General features: G+C 35.2%; 3 protein-coding genes across 7 annotated transcripts; 2 read left to right on the forward strand and 1 right to left on the reverse strand.

Moving 5' to 3' along the window:
* The first annotated feature begins 1199 nt into the window (after positions 1-1199).
* Positions 1200-5608, forward strand: LOC149397751 (spermidine synthase 1). Of its 5 annotated transcripts, XM_089614821.1 has the most exons (12): positions 1200-1576; positions 2071-2147; positions 2261-2383; positions 2508-2612; positions 2714-2786; positions 2864-2935; positions 3052-3247; positions 3715-3810; positions 3958-4074; positions 4367-4462; positions 4765-5043; positions 5165-5608. In XM_089614821.1, exons 1-9 carry the CDS (start codon positions 1567-1569, stop codon positions 3986-3988), a joined length of 783 nt encoding a protein of 260 aa, XP_089470947.1. In that variant the 5' UTR covers positions 1200-1566; the 3' UTR covers positions 3989-4074; positions 4367-4462; positions 4765-5043; positions 5165-5608. The 5 variants fall into 5 exon arrangements, with proteins under 5 accessions (XP_089470947.1, XP_089470942.1, XP_089470944.1 ...); XM_089614816.1 differs by lacking the exon at positions 1200-1576 and having other exon boundaries at positions 5153-5608; XM_089614818.1 differs by lacking the exon at positions 1200-1576 and having other exon boundaries at positions 5156-5608.
* A 9691-nt stretch (positions 5609-15299) lies between these two features.
* LOC149397752 (uncharacterized) lies at positions 15300-16509 on the reverse strand. The gene has a single exon (XM_089615480.1). The coding sequence runs from the start codon at positions 16431-16433 to the stop codon at positions 15585-15587; it is 849 nt and encodes a 282-aa protein (XP_089471606.1). The 5' UTR covers positions 16434-16509; the 3' UTR covers positions 15300-15584.
* Positions 16510-21367: 4858 nt separating this feature from the next.
* LOC149397753 (uncharacterized) lies at positions 21368-22147 on the forward strand. Its single transcript, XM_089614338.1, has one exon. The coding sequence runs from the start codon at positions 21368-21370 to the stop codon at positions 22145-22147; it is 780 nt and encodes a 259-aa protein (XP_089470464.1).
* The last annotated feature ends 1126 nt before the right edge of the window (positions 22148-23273 follow it).

Raw genomic sequence — 23273 nt, forward strand, 5'->3', positions numbered from 1 at the left:
GTAGTTATACGGATGGGCGGTATTACGATCCGGTCTTGAATTTTTAATTTTTTGGTTTTTTGAAACGTGGCCTACACGTTTGAAACGTGGTATTTAAGATCTAACCCACGTTTGGTAAATTTTGTAATCTAGCCATTTACTGAAATTTACGACTATGAAATATCGAATATACCCTTGTGTGGTTTAAATGAGTGAAAATAAAACAGTAGCCAACGTTTGAGTCCTACTAATAAAAAAGTCAACAACATCATCAGACTTAGTACACGCTTGGATTCAAATTTGAATATTTAAAAGGAAAATCATTAATGAATATAATATAAGAAACAAATTAAATATTGATTAAAATAAGTAACTTGTGAATCGTCAATAAATTTTCATTAATTTTTATTTATGCATGTAATAAATAAATGAAAATAAACCAAAATAAATAGGCGAGATATTCAGCCGATTTTGAAACAAAAGATAAACATGTAATTGTTAAATGACTAATAAAAGCCACGTCATTAATTGTAGCTATGTTTGAAACTTAGCTGAAACGTTGGCTAGATTGCAACATCCACGTTTCAAGTAGCTTAGTCTATATAATTTTTTTTATTATTATTATATTTTTCTTCTCCTAGTCTTAAAATGTATCCTTCAGCTTCTTTATGCTGTATTTTAAAAGTTAAAATATCGGACTTTAAATGGGATAAAAGAAGTAATGATGATAAAAGAGCAAAAATGGATTCCGTTGAATTTAGCATTGAAGATCTCCCCGACCGGTGACGGTCTTGTACTTCCTATCATAGCATATCATCCAAGTATACACGATGACGCAAGCTTATATGCTTAAAGACTCTTGTTAGCTCAAAGGTCATTCTTTTCGTTTTAAAAAGTTTGGAGCAATATGGTTTCTTGAATTCGTAGATTGGTTGACAACAATATAGAAACAAATATGCAACATTTTGTATTTATTGCTATTTTTTAGATCAAATTATGGAGAACAAACATGTGGTGATTCTTTTGTTGGGATTGGATATCCATACCATAGATAATAAGAATCTACGGTACTTAAACTTCTATCCAGCGGATGCCACGTGGCACTCCTTTGCCACCTTCTTTGCGCGACACGTGGCTAAATTTGCCACCTTCTTTGCGCGACACGTGGCTAAATTGGCCTATTCCTTGCGTTTTCTTTTCCTCTTCCTTCTTCAGCTTCATTCGATACCCACGCCATCGATTCGTCTTCTTCTAAAAACCCACGCCATCGATTCGTGTTCTTCTAAAATCAAATTCATTTATCTTACTTCTTGATGTGTGTGTGTCAGTGTGTTGTGTGACCTTTCAATAGCTCATCTATACTTTCACACTATTCTTCTTTTTCTAATATCGAACAGAACTTTTTAGGTTTTCCTGTTTTTTTTTTTCTAGAGAGAGAGAGAGAGCCATGGCCGACGAGTTCGCCGCCGTGTCCACCGATTTGCCGGTGAAGAGGAAGAGAACGGAGTCTCTGCTACTCCGGCGGTTCCCTTGGACGCCGATTCCGTTCCATCCGTAATCCCAGGCTGGTTCTCCGAGATCAGCCCAATGTGGCCTGGTTCGATTCTCACCTTTTTCTCTTGTTTGTTTGGCTTCAGAGAAAGGAATATAAAATAAAATAAAGTCTTAATCCTTTCTAAAACCACGGATTTTTATATATTTTTTTTTGTTGATATGAACATGCTTGGGTTTCGTATTGATTATTGAATTTTTTTACTGTATAATACGCACATATAACTGAGTATGAATCGAAATCGCATCTTTATTGTGGTTTGGTGTTCTCAGTTTTCAAGATTGAGCATACAAAACCGTTATGCTATGTTTTTATTTACTACGTTAGTGGCAAGAGTTTGTGACTGATAATTATGTTGTTTTGTTTGCCTAAATATTCCACCTTAAGATGCTTTGAAGCTTGGATTTTGCATATTGATTTCTGTGTATCACGTTGGAACTGAGTCTATTGGTGATATTTTATTTACAAAAAAAAAAAAAAAAAAAAAAAAGATTATTGTATTTTTAAAATATGGTTTGGCATACTTTTGAATTTCACAGGAGAGGCTCACTCGTTGAAGATGGAGAAGATTTTATTCAGAGGAAAGTCTGACTACCAGGATGTGATGGTCTTCCAGGTAAATAATAATAATAATAAATAAGAACAAAACATGTTTCACAAGATTTCGCTCCGATTATTTACGTCTCGTTGTTATTGACATCGATGCTGCGATTCTCTTGGTTTTCTCAGTCGGCCTCGTACGGGAAGGTTCTTGTTTTGGACGGTGTGATTCAGCTCACTGAGAGAGACGAGTGTGCGTACCAAGAGATGATTACCCACCTTCCCTTGTGCTCGATTCCGGACCCGAAGAAGGTTAGTTCAGAAGCCAAATGGTTGACCATCTAAGGAAGCGAGAGAATGTAAATCGTAGTTTTAACTATAGCATGAACTCTCTCTCTCACTGATTAAAAAAAAAAAAACCGGTCTCGTTTTATAGGTGTTGGTTATCGGCGGCGGAGATGGCGGGGTTTTGCGTGAAGTGGCTCGTCACGCCTCTGTGGATCAGATCGATATATGCGAAATCGATAAAATGGTGGTTGATGTAAGTTTTACTTTTGTTTATGCAACAACAAAAAAAAGTGTTAGTTTTTCGAGTGAATTCTTTGCTGATTCTGGTTTTTTTTTTTTTTTTTTCCCCCTCAGGTGTCGAAAGAATATTTCCCTCAAGTAGCCATCGGGTTCGGGGACCCGCGCGTGAACCTTCATATCGGCGATGGTAACGATCGCTTTCTTACATCTCTCTCTCCATTTTTTTTTCCTTTTCTAATCGTGTGTTTTCTTGGATCAACATAGGAGTTGCGTTTCTGAAAGCTGTTCCGGAAGGAACGTACGACGCTGTTATCGTCGATTCTTCTGACCCGATCGGTAATAATAATAATATTAATACCAACACCACGTTTCGAAACCCGCATTCTCTGCTTTGAAATTCAGGCTTGAAATCTTTTTTCTTTTTCTTTTTTTTTGTGTGTGGCTCGTATCAGGTCCCGCGGAAGAGCTTTTCAAGAAGCCGTTCTTCGAGTCGGTGGGGAAGGCTCTACGACCGGGCGGAGTTGTGTGCACTCAGGCCGAGAGCATTTGGCTGCACATGCACATCATCGAGGACATTGTCTCAAACTGTCGCCAGACATTCAAAGGCTCGGTCAACTATGCTTGGACCACCGTCCCTACTTACCCGATGTATACATACATACATACATACATACATTGACAAAGCTACATGGTTGTGAAGAGGGGCAACTTAGTGATTATTAAAATCATTAGTGAGACTGAAAACTCTATTTTTGAAAGCTAAACTTATTCAAAACTATGTAAAACCTATATATTTGTCTCCTTCCTTTAGAAGTTATTTAATAATGTGCATTGAAAATACTGTTTTTTTTTTGTTTTTTTTATTTTTTTTTTATCTTTAGTGATTATTAAAAACCGTTAGTGAGACTAAACTCTATTTTTGAAAGCCAGACTTACCTATATATTTGTCTCCTTCCTTTAAAAAGTTAATAAATATTGTGCGTTGAAAAAAAAAATATTTCTTCATTTTTGTTAAACATAAAAAATAATTATTACAGCCCTATCTTTTGCTTCTGAATTTTATACAGTTTGAAAACCGTATAAAATATTGCTTTATTACAAATTTATTTTGTTAGTGTCTCAGTTAGCTTGATTGTCAGGAATGTGCACGGAAACAGACTTAATGGAACTATCTTGAGTGCTTTGCAGAGACTTGAAAGCATGACATATCTGTAAGGACAATGCAATTTCTTTTTATCGTGAAATTTATGGCTCATAAAACTTTAGTTGTAATAATCTGGCTCATATAGGAGGCTAATTGATAATTATGTAGATGATAAATTTATGTCTTGATGATCTTACGTTTGACGTGGTGACAGGAACGCGTGGTTGAGTTTATCGGACTATTGAAGGTAAAAGTGGTTAAAGGAACGGGTTTAGCTATCAGAGATATGCTGTCCAGCGATCCTTATGTTGTTTTGACTCTTGGTCAACAGGTTTGTTGTTTCTCTTTTTGTCTTCATGTCCCTGAGAATCATATAAATAGAAGTACTGCCCGCATTTGAAGTCCCTTTAGTGATTGCCATGGAAAAAGAAACATCCATTTTGGAGAAATATTTTTGCATTAGGATTAAATTTCAATATTAGTTTGATTTGTTTGCTCCTCCGGCGGCTTCAGAGCTTGATGTCCCTAAAGGTCTTCTTAGCATAGTTTTACATTTAGATGATCAATTGATGCAAAAAAAAAAAAAATGAATTGGTGATGATCAAGTGTTGTTGTTATTGTAGACCGTTCAAACAATCGTGGTCAAAGGCAATTTGAATCCAGTATGGACCGAGGAACTCATGCTATCAGTTCCTCAGCATTTCGGAGCCTTAAAGTTGGTAAGCAAATTTATTTATTTATTTTTAAATAGTAGTGGAAAAAGAAATTATTATTCTAACGAGAAATCTGTTCCTACCTAAAGCGCCTTAATTATTTGTTTATGCATACAAACAATGTGATTAGATACCATTGAACAAATTGATGTTCAATATTCATTGATAAAATAGTCTGAAGGACAAGATTAACGGGTATTTGAGACACCACTTACAGTAAAAACATATCATAGTTAAAGTTGTAGGGTGATGAAGAAAATCATTTCTGGCAATCTTAAAACGCAATATGGTTTTCGGTGTGGACACAGGGTTTTCGATCACGACACGTTTTCGGCGGATGACATAATGGGAGAGGCGGAGATCGATCTCCAGCCCTTGATTACTTCGGCGATGGCTTTTGGAGACGCAGGTATGTTTGGGAACATGCAAATCGGGAAGTGTCTGAAGTCTCACGACAATGCCCTCAAAGAGGACAGCACAGTCAACATCGCCGACGGAAAAGTCAAACAGGAGTTGACCCTCAAGCTCCAGAATGTCGAGTCCGGAGAAATGGAGCTAGAACTCGAGTGGATGCCTCTTGACCAGTAGTAAGTACTTGCGTGCACACATAAAAAAAAAAAAAAATCAACTATTCTTTGTTCGAAAATCGTGCGATATTAATAAGTCAGATCTCAACATCTCTTGCACTCATCGAAGAAGAATCTGCAGATGTTCCAGGTCAGCCAAAAAACACAGAATTGAATGACATTTCCGTTCCAAAATCCGTTGAGAAAGAGCAGGTCATATCTACAACATACCAACCTGAGGCACAACAAAGTGATGGCCACTCCTCCAAGAACGGTACTTCTAACCGTGAAAATCTGAACACCAAGCTCAAGAAAAAGCCAAAAATTGAAGAAAAAAAAACCAACTAACGTGTTACTTTTTTGTCGAAACCAAACTCTGTTTTTTGGATGACTTGCCCTTAAATTCACTCTTTTGATTATAGATATAGAATGTGGGCTGCTCTTGAATTTTTTTTCTTGTATTATCCGAATGTTTCGGTTGCCGATCTAGATTTTGTGATATGTCAAAAATCGATCGTTGGACGTATGTTTACCAACATTTTGAACTTGAAAATGACAAGTATATAATTATACTATGTTCATGATATTTATAGTCTCCTCATTTACTTGATAGTTTATCAATTATATAGAAGTACAATTATGTTCAATTAGTTGGTAAGTGCATAGTTTCGTTCACTGCAACGCTATCTTACAAGAACGATTTTGAATTTCTTCATACATACTCATGTTCAATATACGATCATTCGCGCGTGGCGCGTAACCACCACTAGTTCAAATTAGAAGAAAAAAGAAAATTTTCAAAAGCACGTAAGAGGCATAAGAAATATTCATAATAAAGATGGGACGCTTTGAGAAACCAAAATCAACGTATTCAAGGGCAGGCCTAGATGGTATATGGGGGTGCCTAGTTACCCCAAGCTTTAAAAAAAAAAAAAAAAAATTAAATACTGATTAAATATTATATGATATTATAAATATTGTGTTTCTTTCACAACAATTAAGAGAAGCTCTTCTGGTGCCTAACAATAGACATTATGAAAGACAAACAAGTCTTTAACATGTCACCTTGTTTTTCTTGTTTCTATATACAATGCAGAATTATAATTTTCTTTTTTTTTCCTGGTCAATCAAAAGTATAACACTTCAGGCGCATATCAATAGTTAATAGCCATGTGCTAAAGTTAAGTTAAAAGGCATTGTTTAAAATTATAAGGTTTTCCTTGAGATTTTTTTTTTTTTTTTTTTTTAGATGAGTCATAATTCATTAGTTTTCCAGTAATCATTTCTTTGAATTTTTTTTAAATGAATTTGATATTCCTTTAAGAATTAGTTTGAAAATTGTTAGCTTTATTTAGTACTTCCTTTATGGTATACAAAATATTGTAAATGTATTTTTCGTAAATATTTCATTCTAATATTTTTTATGACATTTTATTAGAAGTGTGGGCATAACGGACAATCAAAAACTAGCTCAAGAGTGGAGGGATGTCAAACACTTATAAGGAACACATTGTTCAAATACCCAATCGATGTGAGACATTCTAGTACACCCCCCTCACACTCAGGATGGACAACTGGAGCGTGAAGTTTGTGAGAATGAACATTCACGGGTGATCCCACATTCGAAATTGGGCCCCGCTTTGATACTATATTACATTCTAGGTTAGGATAGATAGAAATATGATTTGAAAATTGGGGAAAAACTAACTCTCATCTTGAATGATTGAGAGTGAAAATGTTTATTCCAATCTTAAAAGAGAAATGTACAAGTAAAGGGCTTTATATAGCCATGAAACATAAAAGAAATAAAGGACTTGTCGAACTTGTCGTTTAATAGACATAAACGACACACACAAACATATTTGATCTCTAATACATTTAAATAATAATGCATATATGACTTGTAATACTATTTATCTATTATCGGTCACCCTCAACTGAATAACTGGTTCCATTTAAACATCTTTTGCCACTTAGTGAATATCAAACTCACCTAAATGCATCGATGAAGTGTGTTCGATTTGTTCTACAATAAGGTCTTGCGTGATGTGGTCACGACGAATCGGAACATCAACAAATCAAGGTAACATTCTTGAGCTTATTGAAGATTTGAAGTGTTCATAATGATGGCATAGACAAAGTAACATTTGATAAAGCACATATTAGTTTCGAACTAACTGATATTCATAAATATATTTTACGAGTTGCAGCTGATCTTACATTGGATGCTATGATTAAATATATTTATGGATGAATTTTTTTTTCGTAGATGAATCTTGCGATGTTTCCGTGAAAGAGAAAATGGCCATTGTTTTGAGATATGCGAACTTAAATGGAGATGTTTCCATTAAGTTCTCGGGTTTTCACGTTTTAAATACTTTTTGCCATCTTGTTCTTCTTCGTCTTTCGCATAATCATCCCGGAGCCCTCAAAAATTACATGTGCCGCAATACCTACACATATTCCTTCGAATTTGAAATTACTGAAATTTTAGCAAGCGTTTCGGAGAAGAAAAACAGGTTGTAGCGGGATTGCGAGGAATATAAAGAGCCAGAAAAAGTTTCTCTAATAAATGTATATTATAATAGGACTGGCATAAATAATAAGTTAGAATATAAAGGTTACCCCTACTAAAAATTACTTATTTGTGTCCAAAGGTTTATTATTTTGACTACATAACATAATTAAACAGACGAAGCGCGTAATATCATTTATGACATTAAAAACTTCGAGCCAGTTGCAAAGTTTGTATAGAATTGAGTAAATTGTATTTGTTTCTAACTTAAAAACTTGAATCAGATGTCATAGCGCCTTTCTTTATTGTATTTTAAATCCCATGAACCTGTGAAATTATACCCTTTCTTTCATTTATGTAATTTCTCGCGAAATTAAATGCTATTGAGTTGTCACTTTTGTATTTAGGTATATAAAAAAAATGTGCAAGTTGTCTCAATTAAAGGGAAACAGTGATGGCTAGCCCTTCTATTAATTTCAATAAAATTTGTGTAAGGTTGGACCTAAGAGGCTTTTCACACAGCTTTATTTCATCAAGACCACTTGCTTTTCTCATCAAATACACTTTCTCGGTTTAATTAAACCCGAATGTAATAATGTTTATTTAGATGTTTTTAGAATAAAAACCTTGAGTTAGCCATTAGATAACAAATAATTTAACAGAATATAGTGCCAAGGCTGAAAACATTAAGGAACTGAAGAACTACGTAGAAGAACCGTCAATATATATAGTTTTTTTTTTTTTTTTTTTTTTTTTTTGAGAAAAAGTACGCAGACCCAAATTTAATTAGCCAAATTTGCCAAGATTTCCTTTAGTAACGCAATAGGAAGACCTACGTCTAATATTGGTATAAAAGAGTTTTCTTAACTTTATATATTATATTGGCTTGTAAGAAATATGATATCAACATTCCAAAAATCAGCCACAATAATATCTACAATGACAAGGTCTACCCGGTAGCTGAGATTGTCTTAGACATAACGAGATTCACCATCATCTTGCAATCCGATTGCACTAGGGCCCCGTTTGGAACCCGGAAAATAGGAGGGAAAGGAAAATGGAAATCCCTCCTATTTTACTTGGGTTGTTTGGATTGAGGAAAATATGGTAGAAAAAAAATATGATGGAAAATGCGAGGAAAAGTGTATAACTAAAATGAGGATTTCGTTTTCCTTCGAAAATCAAATGGAAAATGAGAATCTCTCCACATTTGTTTATGAGGGGATCACATTTGTCTAGGGTAAAAATGTAAAACTTTTTAAAAATGAGCAAAAAAATGTAAATAAAAAAATTTAAGGGGGGCTAATTAAAAAAAATCATGGTAAAAATGAATTTTTTTTTAAAAAATGGGTCAAAAGTGTAAATTTTTTAGGGTAAAAATGTAAAACTTTTTAAAAATTGGCAAAAAATGTAAATAAAAAAATTTAGGGGGTCTAATTAAAAAAAATCATGGTAAAAATGAATTTTTTTAAAAAAAATGGGTCAAAAGTGTAAATTTTTTAGGGTAAAAATGTAAAACTTTTTAAAAATGGGCAAAAAATGTAAAAAAAATTTAGGAGGGCTATAATTAAAAAAAATTCATGGTAAAAATGAATTTTTTTTAAAAAATGGGTCAAAAGTGTAAATATTTTAGAGTAAAAAATGTTAATTTTTTTAAAAATGGGCAACAAATGTAAATAAAAAAAATTTGAGGGGAAGGGGGATAGAGCCCACCCTGGACTTGAGTTAGCTCCGTCCCTAGTCTCATCGTTACTTTCCCGTCAATTTTTTCTCATATTTTCTATGCCTTTCAAACACAATTAGAATTTTAACTTTTTCTATTATTTTCTTCTACATTTTCATTTTCTTTATTATTTTCACTTTCTCCTATATTTTCCGGGTTCCAAACGGAGCCTAAGAGTTTAGTGAATCCCCCCTTCAAACTCCTCAAAACGGTCTTCCGCCACGAGAAGACAAAAGGCCGAGCTATAAGAACATATAAGTCTAGAGAATGACACCCTTTTTCTAAAAAAAAAAAAAAAAAGAGTCTAGAGAACGACACCCATAGAGTTACGAAAAATACCTCCTACTTCGCACTTCTTCCCAGGTATGTCAATAGTCGCATCAATGCTCAAGGCCGTTATGTCGTGATTTGGAGGAGTCCACTGTGGCGGCTAAGCATGTTTTAATCGCGAGAAATCGCCACTTATGTTCACGCTTTGTTATTCATCTAGAAACTCGATTGACCAATAGATAAGGTCAGCTAGAGTTTTCACCGGAATATTATGGACCTTAATATCGCGTCGATTCCAATTCACCACGGCAAAGAACTTATAACGCCGATTTTTTTTTATATCATCTCACGTAGGGGTGTACAAAATCGAACCAAAAATCGGTTAAAACCGATAATTGAACCAATCAAAAATCGGTCCCACGTCATAGAACCGAATATAAAAATATTTTCCGATTTTTAATTAGACCGGATATCGATTTTTAATTTTATAAAAATTGGATATCATGTTTTTAACCGATTTTTTTATTAAATATTTTTAATAAATAATCACGCTAGGATTGTATGATTAATTTATACTTGGATTTTGATTGAAATAATTTTATAGCCGGGTATGAATTTAAAAACTAGTTTCAAAGTAATAATGGATTTTTAGAACTTGATAACCGGTTTTTTTAAACAAGTTTTAAAACTAGATCAAGATTTTAAAGAATCAAATAATCGAATTTTTAAAATTAGCTATTAAAATTGGATATTGGATTTAAGAAATTGGATAATCGAATTTCGGTTATGGACTAAACTGGACAGATTATTGTTCCAAATTTTTTAAAACAAAAAATTCGGATTCGTATTCGGATATGAAAAATAGAAAAAATCGAATCGAACCGATCTAGTTTTAACCCTATCTCACGTACAAGTTGTAGGTGAAGTCAAATTTATCCCATAAAAAAGTATTGACATCTCAAGTATCTCCACGTTTATTTTTAGCTTATTTCCAATTAATAATAAATATGATATTAATTTAATTATAAGTTAATTTATTATTATCATATCAACTAATGGAATTTCTAATTTTATATCGTAAATTTATTAAAATATGATGTTAATTAACTCATTTAAGATCAATCTAAAATTATTATTGTGATTCTTTAAACATCACATACTATATTTTCAAAAATTAAAATTTAAATAGTTTCAATTCAAATTAATAAGTTTGTTGATGTGTATTTATGCAACTGACTCGTAATTTGATGTTAGTTAAAAAAATAATTAATGATATTTTTAGCTCCTGAGCTATGTCACTTATAATGAACGTGTCGGAACTTTAAAATCTGTTTTTTTTTTTCCTTTCAAACTTTGATTTTGGCATTTATTCCCGTTACGTTAACTTTTTAGTCAACAACTCTGTTTAATAGTTACGTGAACTTAAGAATATGAAATTATGATAATGCCCTTGTATTTTATTATACACCAATTTTTCATTTCATTTTGTCTAATAAATATAAATTGAAAAATATTTATTTAACTATTACAACTATTCTTATTTTTATTAGGTTTTTTTAATTAAAAACTCTCTCTCTCTCTCTCTCTCTCGACGATGATTGAAGCGAATACCACGACCAAAATAAAAATCATTGCCCAAACAACCATGGTTCCCAGTTCGATGATCGACGTCAGGAGGTTAACCACCGCACACGAGATTCCAGAGCCATGACAAGGCCGAGAATCACCGCTGACGATCTGGGGATTTATTTTTTCTTTTGGACAATCAAGATTGACAAAGCAAATAAAAAGAGGGACCCCATTGTTGATTATTCAAGAAAAGACTATCCAAATAAGAAAAAAGTGTTAGCAAATATTACAATTATATTGACGAAATAGAAAAAGACAATTTGCAAGAATTAAATTAATTAATTAATTTAAATAAACTACAAAACCGGAAGGAACCTTAAACCGGTATAAAACAAGGAGGAGAAGAGATCGGAAAAAAGAGAAAACGTCGAGGCCCGTTAGACGGTTTCTTTGAAGATTTGTATCGCCCTCCACAGGTACGGGAAAAGTTGAGCGAAGGCCTCCCAGGATACAACGACCACAAGACAAGCTTAGCACCACTCGGCTTGACTTCAGCGAACTAGAACACAAGTGTCAGAACTACCACTGAACTGCAAACAAAGAAAACAATTTCGAAGAGAATGAGAGAGGAATGCTCAAGGTGTGTTCAAATGAGAGCTCGAGCCTTGCTTTTATGGGCGAAGCAAGCCACGGTTAAGGCGTTTGATGTAGTGGAACCATTTAATGTCAACCATTAAACGTACCAAAATCGCTCAGCCATTAAACTTTGGTTACACACGTTAAACCGAGGTACTAAATGCACGGTTACACTACGAATTAATTCCCAACATAACACAAAAGTTATCTAAGTAATTCAAACATTTCGTAAGTGAATTTTGCAATAAAAAAGTTAAGGACTAGCCCAAGCCCAAGCCCGAGACATTCTCGAAACCCGAAACTCGAAACCGTGCCCGGCCCGGCTCGGCACCGGCGGCGCACGGGTGTGTGCGCTCGCGCGAGGGTTTAAGAGTTAACCCACCCACAGTCCTCTATTGCACTTGATTATCTACTAAAGAAATAGGATAGTATATATTCACTACACAACACACTTACCCAACCCATGTGAGACTCTTGCAATTCATTTCATATACACATAACAAATGTGTTCTCTAAGCATAATTTGAGCATCAATTTTTCATTCATTATAGTATTGATTCTGGCAAATAAATAATCAATCTTATACCAGTCGCAACGAGGAATAATAATACACAAGAATTAACAAATTCCGATGAGCGAACCCCACTCGAATAATAGCCACAAATCATACACTTGTAAATAAATCATCTTTATTTACAATTCTTCCAACAAAAAGAAACAGATTTGCACACGAGTCCCAACATATTTGAACTAGATAATCCAAAACAATCAAACAGTCTCCGAGAGATTTCCATCTCCATTAAAATCCAAACAAGGAATACAAGAAGAAAAATCAGATTTTCAAAGCATCCAAAGAACTTTGTGTTCAATTACAAGAGAAGAAAAAGTTCAAGTTGTTAAAAAGAAAACAGGTAACCCTAGGTACAAGTTATTTTACATGAAGAATCGGAACACAAGAAAACCCTAATCTAATTACAGCAAGTGCAGAGGTATGAAAATTAGGGCTTTCGCCCTTGAGGAAACCAGAGATATAAAATTTGCGGGGAAAGAGAGGGGTCTTGTACTAGAAATATTTTAATCTCTCGATTTCAACAAATAAATCACTATCTTCTTCACACCCTTCGCAAGAAACCAGACCTCGCTTTTCTCTGTGGCATCAAAGACGTGGAATTCAACATCTTCACTGGTTATGGGGCGCGAGAGAGCAGCTGAGCGTCGATGGGAGCGATGATGACGGTGTGTTCGAAGGCCGACGATGACCCTTCTGTGGTCACGGAATAGAATCCTCTTGTTCTATCTGTTCGAAGCCTATCACGTTGTTTTCAATTAAATTCGACTATGATTCATGATTGTTCATAATATTCAAATCTTTACCAGGTCTTCAACACTAGAGAGAGAGAAGAAGAAGAAGTCGTTTTTGTTTTTAGAATAAACTAAACTGTTTATCTGGTGTTTGGCAAAACTGTTTTTACAAAAAACTTCAAAATCGATTTTAGATTTGTACGTGAGTTAGAAAAGCTTGGATTCCTGGCATTTGGAAAAAGTGTTTTTAAGTTTGCTATACAAATTATTGTAATATCCTCATACAGGAGACAGAAAATAGTTTTTTTTTTCTCAGACAACGATGTCTTTTCTCTCTCTCTCTCTCTCTCTCTCTATCTCTCTCTTCTCTGTTTATTTTTTTATTTTATTTTTTGCTCTTTCTATGACTGATGTAATGAGAACAGAAAATACAATAGTACAATACTAATTTGATTGACATGTGATGTGATTACTATTTTACAATTTTATTTCCAGCAGTGTTGTATTTTTAATAATAATTATTGCTTTTGTTTAGCGAAAGGTTTATTTCATTTTTTTTCATTTTTGTAAGAATAGCTAATGACTTTGTACGAGAGATGTAAAATCTTTATGGTACGCAACATTATATTTTGGAATTACATAATTGTCTTCCATCTCCAAAATCTCATTCTTTGGAAATACTTGAATATCAATTTTCCTCTTTTAGCTTAATAATTATTAAGAACATATTAATAAGCATATTAATAATTATTATTTAATTTTTAAGAATATGTTTATTTTAGTCTTTTTACTATAATATATTTATTTTACCAAACGTTTAATATGCTTTTGTTACCATCAACAACTGTTTTATAAATAGTTTACCAAAGACGTGTCAGTTAAAAGCGCTTTTTTTTCAAAACAAAGTTATGCCAAACGATGCCAATTTATCTTTAAATTATTTTATGACAATTTTTATTTAATTCAGTTTCTTATACATAAGTTGAAAAAAATGTCCTCCTTTTATATATAATGTGAATTACACGTGATCATTTAACAGAGTTGTTTACAAAAAAGTTGACGGAGAGAGCAAATATGCCAAAAAATAAAAGTTTGAAGGGCAACGAGAACAGATTTTAAAGTTATAGGGGAAATTTGTTATAAGTGACATCTATTGTTAAAGTTATGGGGGACATGAGAGAGAGAGAGAGAGAGAGAGAGAGAGAGAGAGAGAGAGAGAGAGAGAGAGAGAGAGAGAAGAAGAAGAAGAAGAAGAAGAAGAAGAAGAAGAAGAAGAAGAAGAAGAAGAAGAAGAGTCGTCTTTTGTTATTATCTTTAATTTTTTTTTTATAACCATTTTTATTTAATTCAGTTTTTTTATATATAAGTTGAAGAAAATGTCCTCCTTTTATATATAATCTGAATTACACGTGACCACTTAACAGAGCTGTTGACAGAAAAGTTGACGGATGGAGCAAAAATACCAAAAAAAATCTAAGTTAGAAGGGCAAAAAGAACAGATTTTAAAGTTATGGGAGACATTCGTTATAAGTGACGTCTTTTGTCAAAGTTATGGGAGACATTCGTTTAAGTTATGGAGAGAGAGAGAGAGAGAGAGAGAGAGAGAAGAAGAAGAACAAGAAGAAGAAGAGTCGTCTTTTGTTATTATCTTTATTCATTTTTATAACCATTTTTATTTAATTCAGTTTCTTATATATAAGTTAACGAAAATGTCCTCCATTTATATAATGTGAATTACATGTGATCATTTAACAGAGCTGTTGACGAAAAAGTTGACTGATGGAGCAAAAATGCCAAAATATCAAAGTTTGAAGGGCAAAAAGAACATATTTTAAAGTTATGGCGGACATTTTATAAGTGAAAGGGGCAAAAATTATCATTTATTCTATAGAAAAAAAAGTTTATGTAGACCCCTAAACCACGTAAAGTGATGAAAACGCGCTTACCAAATTAGTCATATAGAACCTCAAAGACTTAGTTTGGAATGTAAGACCTCCTGTCTGTGAGATGATCTCTGCGAGAGGATGTTCAATTCCTAGGAAACGTAATATTGATGTTTGAAGATGATATTTTATAATTTGTATTTAAATGTTCAATGTAATTGATGATACAATATTTGATGTAAAATTGAATTATTAAAAATAAAAATGAAAACTACTGGCATAGAGGTCCAATAAACACAATGGATTGTATGTACAAATTCAAGATTAGTCGAAGGTGGATAAAAAGGGACTAAAATCTAATCGATACAAAAATGGTCCACGAAAATATAGATACTACCCGATATAGTTATCCATGCACAACAACTTAAGGAATTGCTTAGGCATAAACAAACCATGATATGTAGTGACAAAAGCCTAATAAGGATGAGGGATCAATATGAAGTAAAGAGGCAAAAAACAAAGTAAGCATTTACCTATATATCACATAAAATAAGCGCGAGTATATATGTATGTGTAAAAGTTGTACATTGTATTTATATCTGTCTCACACCACTCCAAATGTAAACAAGGAAAGGAAAAAAAAAAAAAAAAAAAATCTGAATTCTCAAGTGGGCTTCATGTCTTGGAACAAAGCAGTCCAAAGTGAATGCTCGTCATACTCAACAACGTTCACTTTCTCATTTTGGTCAAATTGCCTTACAAACCTTGGACTCAAAGCTCTCCCATCCAAAGGCCCGGACTTCTTTGGGCTTCTGTTCACCAGAGCCCGATCTTCGGCCCTCCCATCCAACGGACCCGAAAGCCTCGGATTCCTCTTCGTCGCGATCATCAGCCTCTCGTTGGCTCTCCCAGGCTCGGGCCCACCGGGCCCGGTCAACCTCGGACTTCTAGCCGGGTACATCAACCTCTCGTGGACCTTACCATCCAAAGGCCCGGATAGCTTCAAGCTCTTGGCCATCAACCTCTCATGGACCCTCGAATCCAACGGTCCAGAAAGAGCCAAAGCCCGGCTCTTCAACTCCGGCCCATCCTCATCACAGCCGCTCTTTTGCTTCCTCAACAAAGCCCCTCTCCAATGCTCGTTATTACACCGAACAACACTCTCACGAACAAACAAGTCTTTGTGCTTGTTGTGGTGATGATTTTGATGAGAGAACAAATCATGATCATGAAACAAGACCAACTTCCCAAAGTACTTCCCGAAGGACTTCTTGGTGCTCTTCCCGAGAGCGACGAAGAGCCTCGAGATAGATCTCGGGCCATTTTCCCTCCTCGCGAGCTTGAGGATCTCTAGCCGGTGCTTAGCCACGCCGATTCCCATGCTCTGAAGAAACTCGTGGTCAAAGTAAGCCGTGTCCTCATACCGAAGCTCGTTACGAGCCAAGGCGAGGCTGTACTCGTACACAATTGGAGGGTCTAGCCCGGTTTTCGATAGCCACGACAACCAATCCATGGCTTAAAAACAAAATGGCTTCTCTAGGGTTGTGAGAAGTGAAATGATAGATTTATATATAAGAAGATGAGTTGAGATATGAGGGTAATCAATGGGGTGGTATATGTGTGTAAATATATCCAATTGTTACGTTTGTTCTCTTTCAATAATTATTATTGTTTTGTGTGTGAGAAATTCTGGATGGTAGTTGGGAATTGAGAGTGACAGGAGAGTCACAAGAAGTAGGGTTTGCATGATCAACTTAATTAACCACCCTTTATTTATCTTCTTCTTCTCTTTTTTTCTTCTTCATTGCATGTGGTCCTTTAAGAAAGTGGTGTGGTAGGTTTTTAATGCAAAACCTTGTTTGGTAGTGGTACTATAATAACTAGCAATGCATGTGGGTAATATTATATCACATTATAATCAAAATAGGACTCTCCGTGAGCAAATTGACGCGTGTAAGTAAAGAAAACCGAATTAAACGACCTGCTGAAACAGGTTTTTATCATTTTATCATGTCAATATATTAGGTTTCGTTTGGTAAAATTTTCTTAACGTGTAATGTATAACTTGAGAGGGGTAATTTCAATGCGTCTATAAGATGTTCCTGGGATTGTAAATTTAATAAAATGTTTCGTAATCACTTGGTAAGCATGATATATGAAATACACTATATTTTTTTCAAAAAGAAATGTGTCAAAGTATTAATAAAGCCGTAGAGCAAGTTGGAATGCTATAAAAGCCTATATGAGGATATGCTAGCATTTGTTGCTAACTATGAACTTTCATTTCTATCCAATTTTTTTTTTCATAAAAAATAAAATAATATTGTTTTTTATTTCCTGAGATGTACTAGAAGTTTGATCACACTACTACAAATGTTGGATACCAAAACGGAACTTCCATAACGGAAAGCTCTCCCGTTGTGGAAGCTATATGATTCCACAACTGTAGAGTTTTTCCGTTGTGAAATCATATAGCTCCCACAACGGCAATACTCTTCCGTTGTGAAATAAAAAAAAAGTTTGAAATTCCACATGGGAAATGATCCTGTTGTTGAATTTCGCCGCGACAAACATAGTCTTTTGGCTGCGGCGAAACACTTTCACAACGGCAGAGATGTCCCGTTGTGGGAGGGAGTTAAAAAAAAAATTGCCGAGCCCAAATTTGTGCTTGGACGTGGCGAAACACTTCCACAACATGACAGTTAACGTTGTGGAAGTATTTCACCGCGGCGAGGCAGAAGTTTCGCTGCGGCTAAAACACGTAAAATTTTTAGAGTTCGAGTATAAAATATCAGACTTCCTATAGCATAACGGGAAGCTCACGTTGTTGAACCAGGAAGCTTCAGCTTCCCGTTGTGGAGGCCTCCATCAACGAAACCTTCCACAACGGCTGTCTGCCGTTGTGGTAGCCCAGATTTGTAGTAGTGTGCACTCCATCTTAATTAAGTCGTGTTCGCATCATTAACGTAGTATTAGCAATGCAATTTGAAACAATATATATATATATATATATATATATATATATATATATATATATATATATATATATATACACACACACGTGCGTGTGTCTGTCAAAGTTATTTAGCAAGGACTCATGCCGCTGTATGTACATTTATTACAGTTGGACACTAAAACATTACTTCTTAATTGATTTGTTGTTATGCATTATTTATATATATATATATATATATATATATATATATATATATATATTATCAATAATTAGTTGAGTAAGTAAACCACCAAAATTCGCTAAATAGTTAACTTTTTGTAAATTTGAAGTAAATAATTATTATGATGATGTGACATTGTTTAAACGTTTTTAGCATTACGTTTATCCCCTTGAAATCTGCTAGTTATTTATAATTACTAACGAATATCTTTTTGACTTAGTTAAGAAAATATGGTCACTATTTACTTAAAATTTATCAAAAATTGACTATATGACAAAAAATAAGTTTTTATATGGTTATATATCTAAATAACCCTATTATTATTCAACATTATTTAAAACAAATATTAGTTTCAATAAGATAATGTTTATAAAAAAAATCCAATTAAAATTATAGTCTAATTATTTAAATATCAATAACATACTCAAATTTATGTCTATTTCTCTCATTACGCATTGTCTTAATTTGAGCTACTTTTTTATTCATTAGATAATAAAACTAAAATTTTAACAAAAAAATTCTATAAAATATATATCGCTCTTTTGTCTCATAATTTTTTTGAAAAATAAAATGCTAACAAATAAATGATAAAGTGTTAATAATTATTAGAAGGAAGGAGAGACACATGTGTATGTATACATACATATATATATATATATATATATATATATATATATATATAACAATAATAATTTGAAATAATATTGCATTGGATTCCTCATTCATGGAGATGCAGAATGGACAGTCTCTGGGGATTTTTATGTGCCTTATGCTTTCTTCTCCGGTTTGTCTTCACTCTCTAATGAAAATAGAGAAATTGCACAAACTACAACCATTTCAATACTTTTTTCCAAAAATCCACCAAACTATAACTTTGGCCAAAAATACAACTTTCTCAAAAGTGAAAAATCAAATTTACCCTCAACTTTATTTTTTCTTTCAATTTCACACCAACCTCATTTAATATCATTCCAAAATAAAATTTCTATTTTTTATCTCTTTTTTATTCATAATTATTTATATCTCTCTCTCTCTCTCCCTAACCGTGTAAACCCTTTACCATTTACTCTCTCTCTCTCTCATTCGAACTCACCCAACCAGAATCGCCTCTCTCTCTCACCCTGAATCGCCTCTCTCTCTCTCTCTCATTCGAACTCACCCAGACCTCGCGACTCTCTCTCCCTGAATCGCCTCTCTCTCTCCCTGATTCGCGACCAGCCTCACTCACCCAAAATCGCGACCGAACCCGAATCCTTCACGACCAGTCTCACTCTCTCTCTCTCTCTCTCTCTCTCTCATTCAACTTTGAGCTCACCCTCCGACACGCTCAAGGAAACACGACCAAAGCTCATAGATCCGGACTCAAGGTTAGTTTTGTTTTGTTTTTTGTTTTATCAAACTTTTCTTTGGTTTTTGGGTATGTTTATTCTGGGTATGTTTGAGATTGAAAAAAAAGACTCTTTTTGTTCTGGGCAATTTTTATTGTTTTCTCTTGTTTTTAGGCGAAGTTAATGAGTTGTTGACATCAGATGTCAACAGTTGACGCAACTGTTGACATCTGATGTCAACAACTCATGAACTTCGCTGATAGTAATGTCATCGAAGTTCATCAGTTGTTGACATTAGATGTCAACTGTTGACGTCAACTGTTGACGTAAATTGTTGACATTAGCGAGATTTAGAGATCAACTGTTGACATCAACTGTTGACATCTGAAGTCAACAGTTACTAACTTACCTTTGTTTATTGTATGCAGTGATGACGGAAATTTATTTATTATTCAAGCATAGTGGTACTTGGGTTGAACCTGGTCGGTATCATGAGAAAGGATCTTTCGGAATTATGGTGCCGTCTGAAGTGAGCTTCGCTAGTTTGATGCAAATAATTTACGCGTATTTGCGCAAATCACCATCTACCCATACAATTGGCGTTTCATATTCGATGGCTGGTGCAATGATACCTGTTGAGATAACCAACGACGACTCACTGAAAGGTTATTTATACTTGAGAAGAAGGAGGGAAGATGACACGGAGAAATTACAATTGATATTGGACATAAAAGAAAAACCATCGGGGCTCGATTCTCCAAGAGTTGGATCCACTCGCAACAGCCGTGATAGTGGTTGTGACGGAAATCCCCTTATGCCATCAATACCCGAGGAGGGGTGTGATTCGGTCCCAACTCATGAATCGGCAATTCGTTCTACGTTAGGATTGGATGACATTAGGTTGTCAGACAATGAGACACAACAACAACGACGAGGCTTCCCACCACGAAACCCAACTCCTCCACCACGACGAAACTCCCATCCTCAACCACCACAAAACTCCCCCCCTCAACCACCACAAAACTCCCCCCCTCAACCACCACGAAACTCTATGTCTCCACCACGACGAAACTCCCTTCCTCAACCACCACAAAACTCCCCTCCTCAACCACCACAAAACTCCCCCCCTCAACCACCACAAAACTCCCCCCCTCAACCACCACGAAACTCTATGTCTCCACCACCACAAAACTCCCCTCCTCAACCACCACGAAACTCCCCCCATCCACCACCACGAAACTCCCCCCTTCCACCGCGAAGAACAAGTCATCCACCGTCCCCTCCACATAGTGTGCCAAGTTCGTCTACTACGAGAGAGGACACCCTTATTTTGGATGGTGATTCCCCTGTATTTATTGAGCGTTATGCATTGTACTCGAATAAAAAGACTTTAAAGAAACACTTGATGTTGTTCGCCATAAGCAACAATTTCTCGTATATGACAAAGAGCTCGGACAAAAACACCTTGCACGTTGTTTGTCCGGGAGAGCATTGTAAATGGGCTGTTCGAGCTGTGAGAAAGGAAAACTCTTTGTCAAATTAGAAGGTAAACTCTTTGTTGAATTATGAATTTGAATTAGAGTTATCAACTGTTGACATCAATTGTTGACGTCAATTGTTGACATCTGTGAGATATTTCCTCTCAGTCAACAGAAGGCAAATAAGTCACAGATGTCAACAATTGACGTCAACTGTTGACATCAATTGTTGACGTCGGTGAATTATTTTCCTTCTTTTGACTGAGAGCGAATATCTCACAGACGTCAACAATTGATGTCAACAATTAATGTCAACAGGTGATAACTCTAAAATCAACAGTTGACATTTTGGTTTTGAAACTAATTGTGTAATTTTCATATTTTAGATTTGACAATGAGCACGCTTGTCCCCTAAACTTAAGGCAAGGACGTCACCCTCAAGCAACAGCTTCGTTAATAGGAGAGATGGTTAAGCATAAGTGTATTGATCCAACCGTTGGAATGAGCAAACCAAAAGAGATAAGGAATTACATGCAAATGGATTACGGAGTGTCTATGTCTTACAAAAAGGCTTGGCGGTCCAGAGAAGAGGCTCTAAAGTCCCTCTACGGCAATTCGACAGACTCGTACAAGTTCTTGCCTAAGCTAAGGTACATGATCGAGACTAAGAATCCGGGTTCTTTTTTTGACCTTGTCACTGGTGATGGCGGTGTATTTGTAAGTTTTTTCATGTCACTCGGGCCATGGAGAACGGGGTGGAAGTACGTAAGGCCTGTTATTATTGTCGATGGTACGCATTTGAAGAATTATTACAAAGGGACGTTATATACGGCATGTGGGATGGACGGAAACAAGCAGATTTTTCCACTAGCCTACAGTATTGGTCCTTCAGAATCTAACGAGGCTTGGATTTCCTTCTTTGAAAAATTAAAGGACGCAATTGGGGAACGGGAGCAACAAGTATTTGTATCCTATAGACATGCTGGTATAATCAATGGCCTCAAGACGGTATTTCCAAATTGTGATCATGGTTTTTGCATGTTCCATCTACACGGTAATTTGAAGACTACTTTCAAGGGGATCACGAAGGAGGTGAAGTGGAAATTTTACGGTGCCGCAAAAGCATACACTCAGCGGGAATTTGAAAGTTTTATGGTCATGTTGGACGCTGAAAATCCTGAAATACGTCGCTACTTAGCCAATGATGTCGGGTACCAAAGATGGGCAAGGTGTATGTTAACTTAGAAGAACATACATGCTCATGCCGGCGATGGCAAGCTCATGAATTTATTTGTCCACATGGAATTGCGGCTTGTCGTGAACGTAATCTTCCGGTTGAGAACTTCATTTCCGAGTTCTATTCAACCGAGTATTTGAGGGCAACCTACGCAGATGTACACCATCCTCATGGCGACATTTCGAGTTGTGTTATCCCCCCCGAGGTGGAGAATATCGTAGTTCTTCCGCCTGAACACGCAGCGCGTGCCGCCGGTAGGCCGAAAAAGAGAAGAATACCCTCTCAAGGAGAGGAAGTTAGGAGGTGCAAGTGTGCGCGATGTGGGGTACTCGGCCACAACCGTCAAACATGCAGTAGTGCTACTCCATTGTCTACGGATTAGTTATAGCTTTATGTATTGTATTAATTATACTTTCTTCAGACTACTTTTATTAGAGAGAATGTCTTTTTTTAAGAATCTCTTTGTTTAATTATACTTTGTTTAGAGTACTTTTGTATTGTTGACATTGACGTCAATTGTTGACGTAAATTGTTGAAATTGATGTCAACTGTTGACGTTAATTGTTGACATTGACGTCAATTGTTGACATCAATGTCAACAGTTGACGTCAACAATTGACATCAATGTCAACAAACAGAAAGGTAATAAATCGCAGATGTCAACAGTTGACGTAAATTGTTGACACCAATGTCAACAATTGACGTAAAAACCATTAAAAAGAGAAATACAGATTGATAATTGAAATATTGTTGATATTCATTAAACATGATATCATAAAATAAAGAGAAATGAAAAGTTTGAGAAGTTTCCTAATTATCATCTATTGTTAACATTGCTTCCTAATTTACCAAAAGATTAAGATAATAGTACTACGTGAACAACATTTTTTCCTAATTTACCAAAAGATTAAGATAATAGTACTACGTGAACAACATTTTTTCCTAATTTTCATCCATCTCCATGTTCGATCCAACATGGGTCGCCAACTTCACTGCCCCATGCCTGTATAAGTCGATCGTGAGCTGTTGTCGGTGCATGTTCATATGTTCTTGTTTGACCCCAAGCAGATCTATGCCGGGACTCATAAACTCCATAGCCTTGACGACAAACATGCCACAATCACCACTGTTTTG

The sequence above is a fragment of the Urtica dioica genome, chromosome 5 (assembly GCF_054948205.1).
Source record: "Urtica dioica subsp. dioica isolate 48M chromosome 5, U.dioica_male_clone48M_v1_H2, whole genome shotgun sequence".
NCBI lineage: Eukaryota > Viridiplantae > Streptophyta > Magnoliopsida > Rosales > Urticaceae > Urtica > Urtica dioica.

Excerpts from the sequence above, each read along its gene's own strand:
- LOC149397751 (XM_089614821.1), top strand. Across the intron at positions 2,384-2,507 it reads CGATTCCGGACCCGAAGAAG|GTGTTGGTTATCGGCGGCGG; the intron begins GTTAGTTCAGAA and ends CTCGTTTTATAG. Across the intron at positions 3,811-3,957 it reads CTTGAAAGCATGACATATCT|GAACGCGTGGTTGAGTTTAT; the intron begins GTAAGGACAATG and ends ACGTGGTGACAG.
- LOC149397752 (XM_089615480.1), bottom strand. The coding sequence starts at position 16,433 with ATGGATTGGTTGTCGTGGCTATCGAAAACCGGGCTAGACCCTCCAATT.
- LOC149397753 (XM_089614338.1), top strand. The coding sequence starts at position 21,368 with ATGGTTAAGCATAAGTGTATTGATCCAACCGTTGGAATGAGCAAACCA.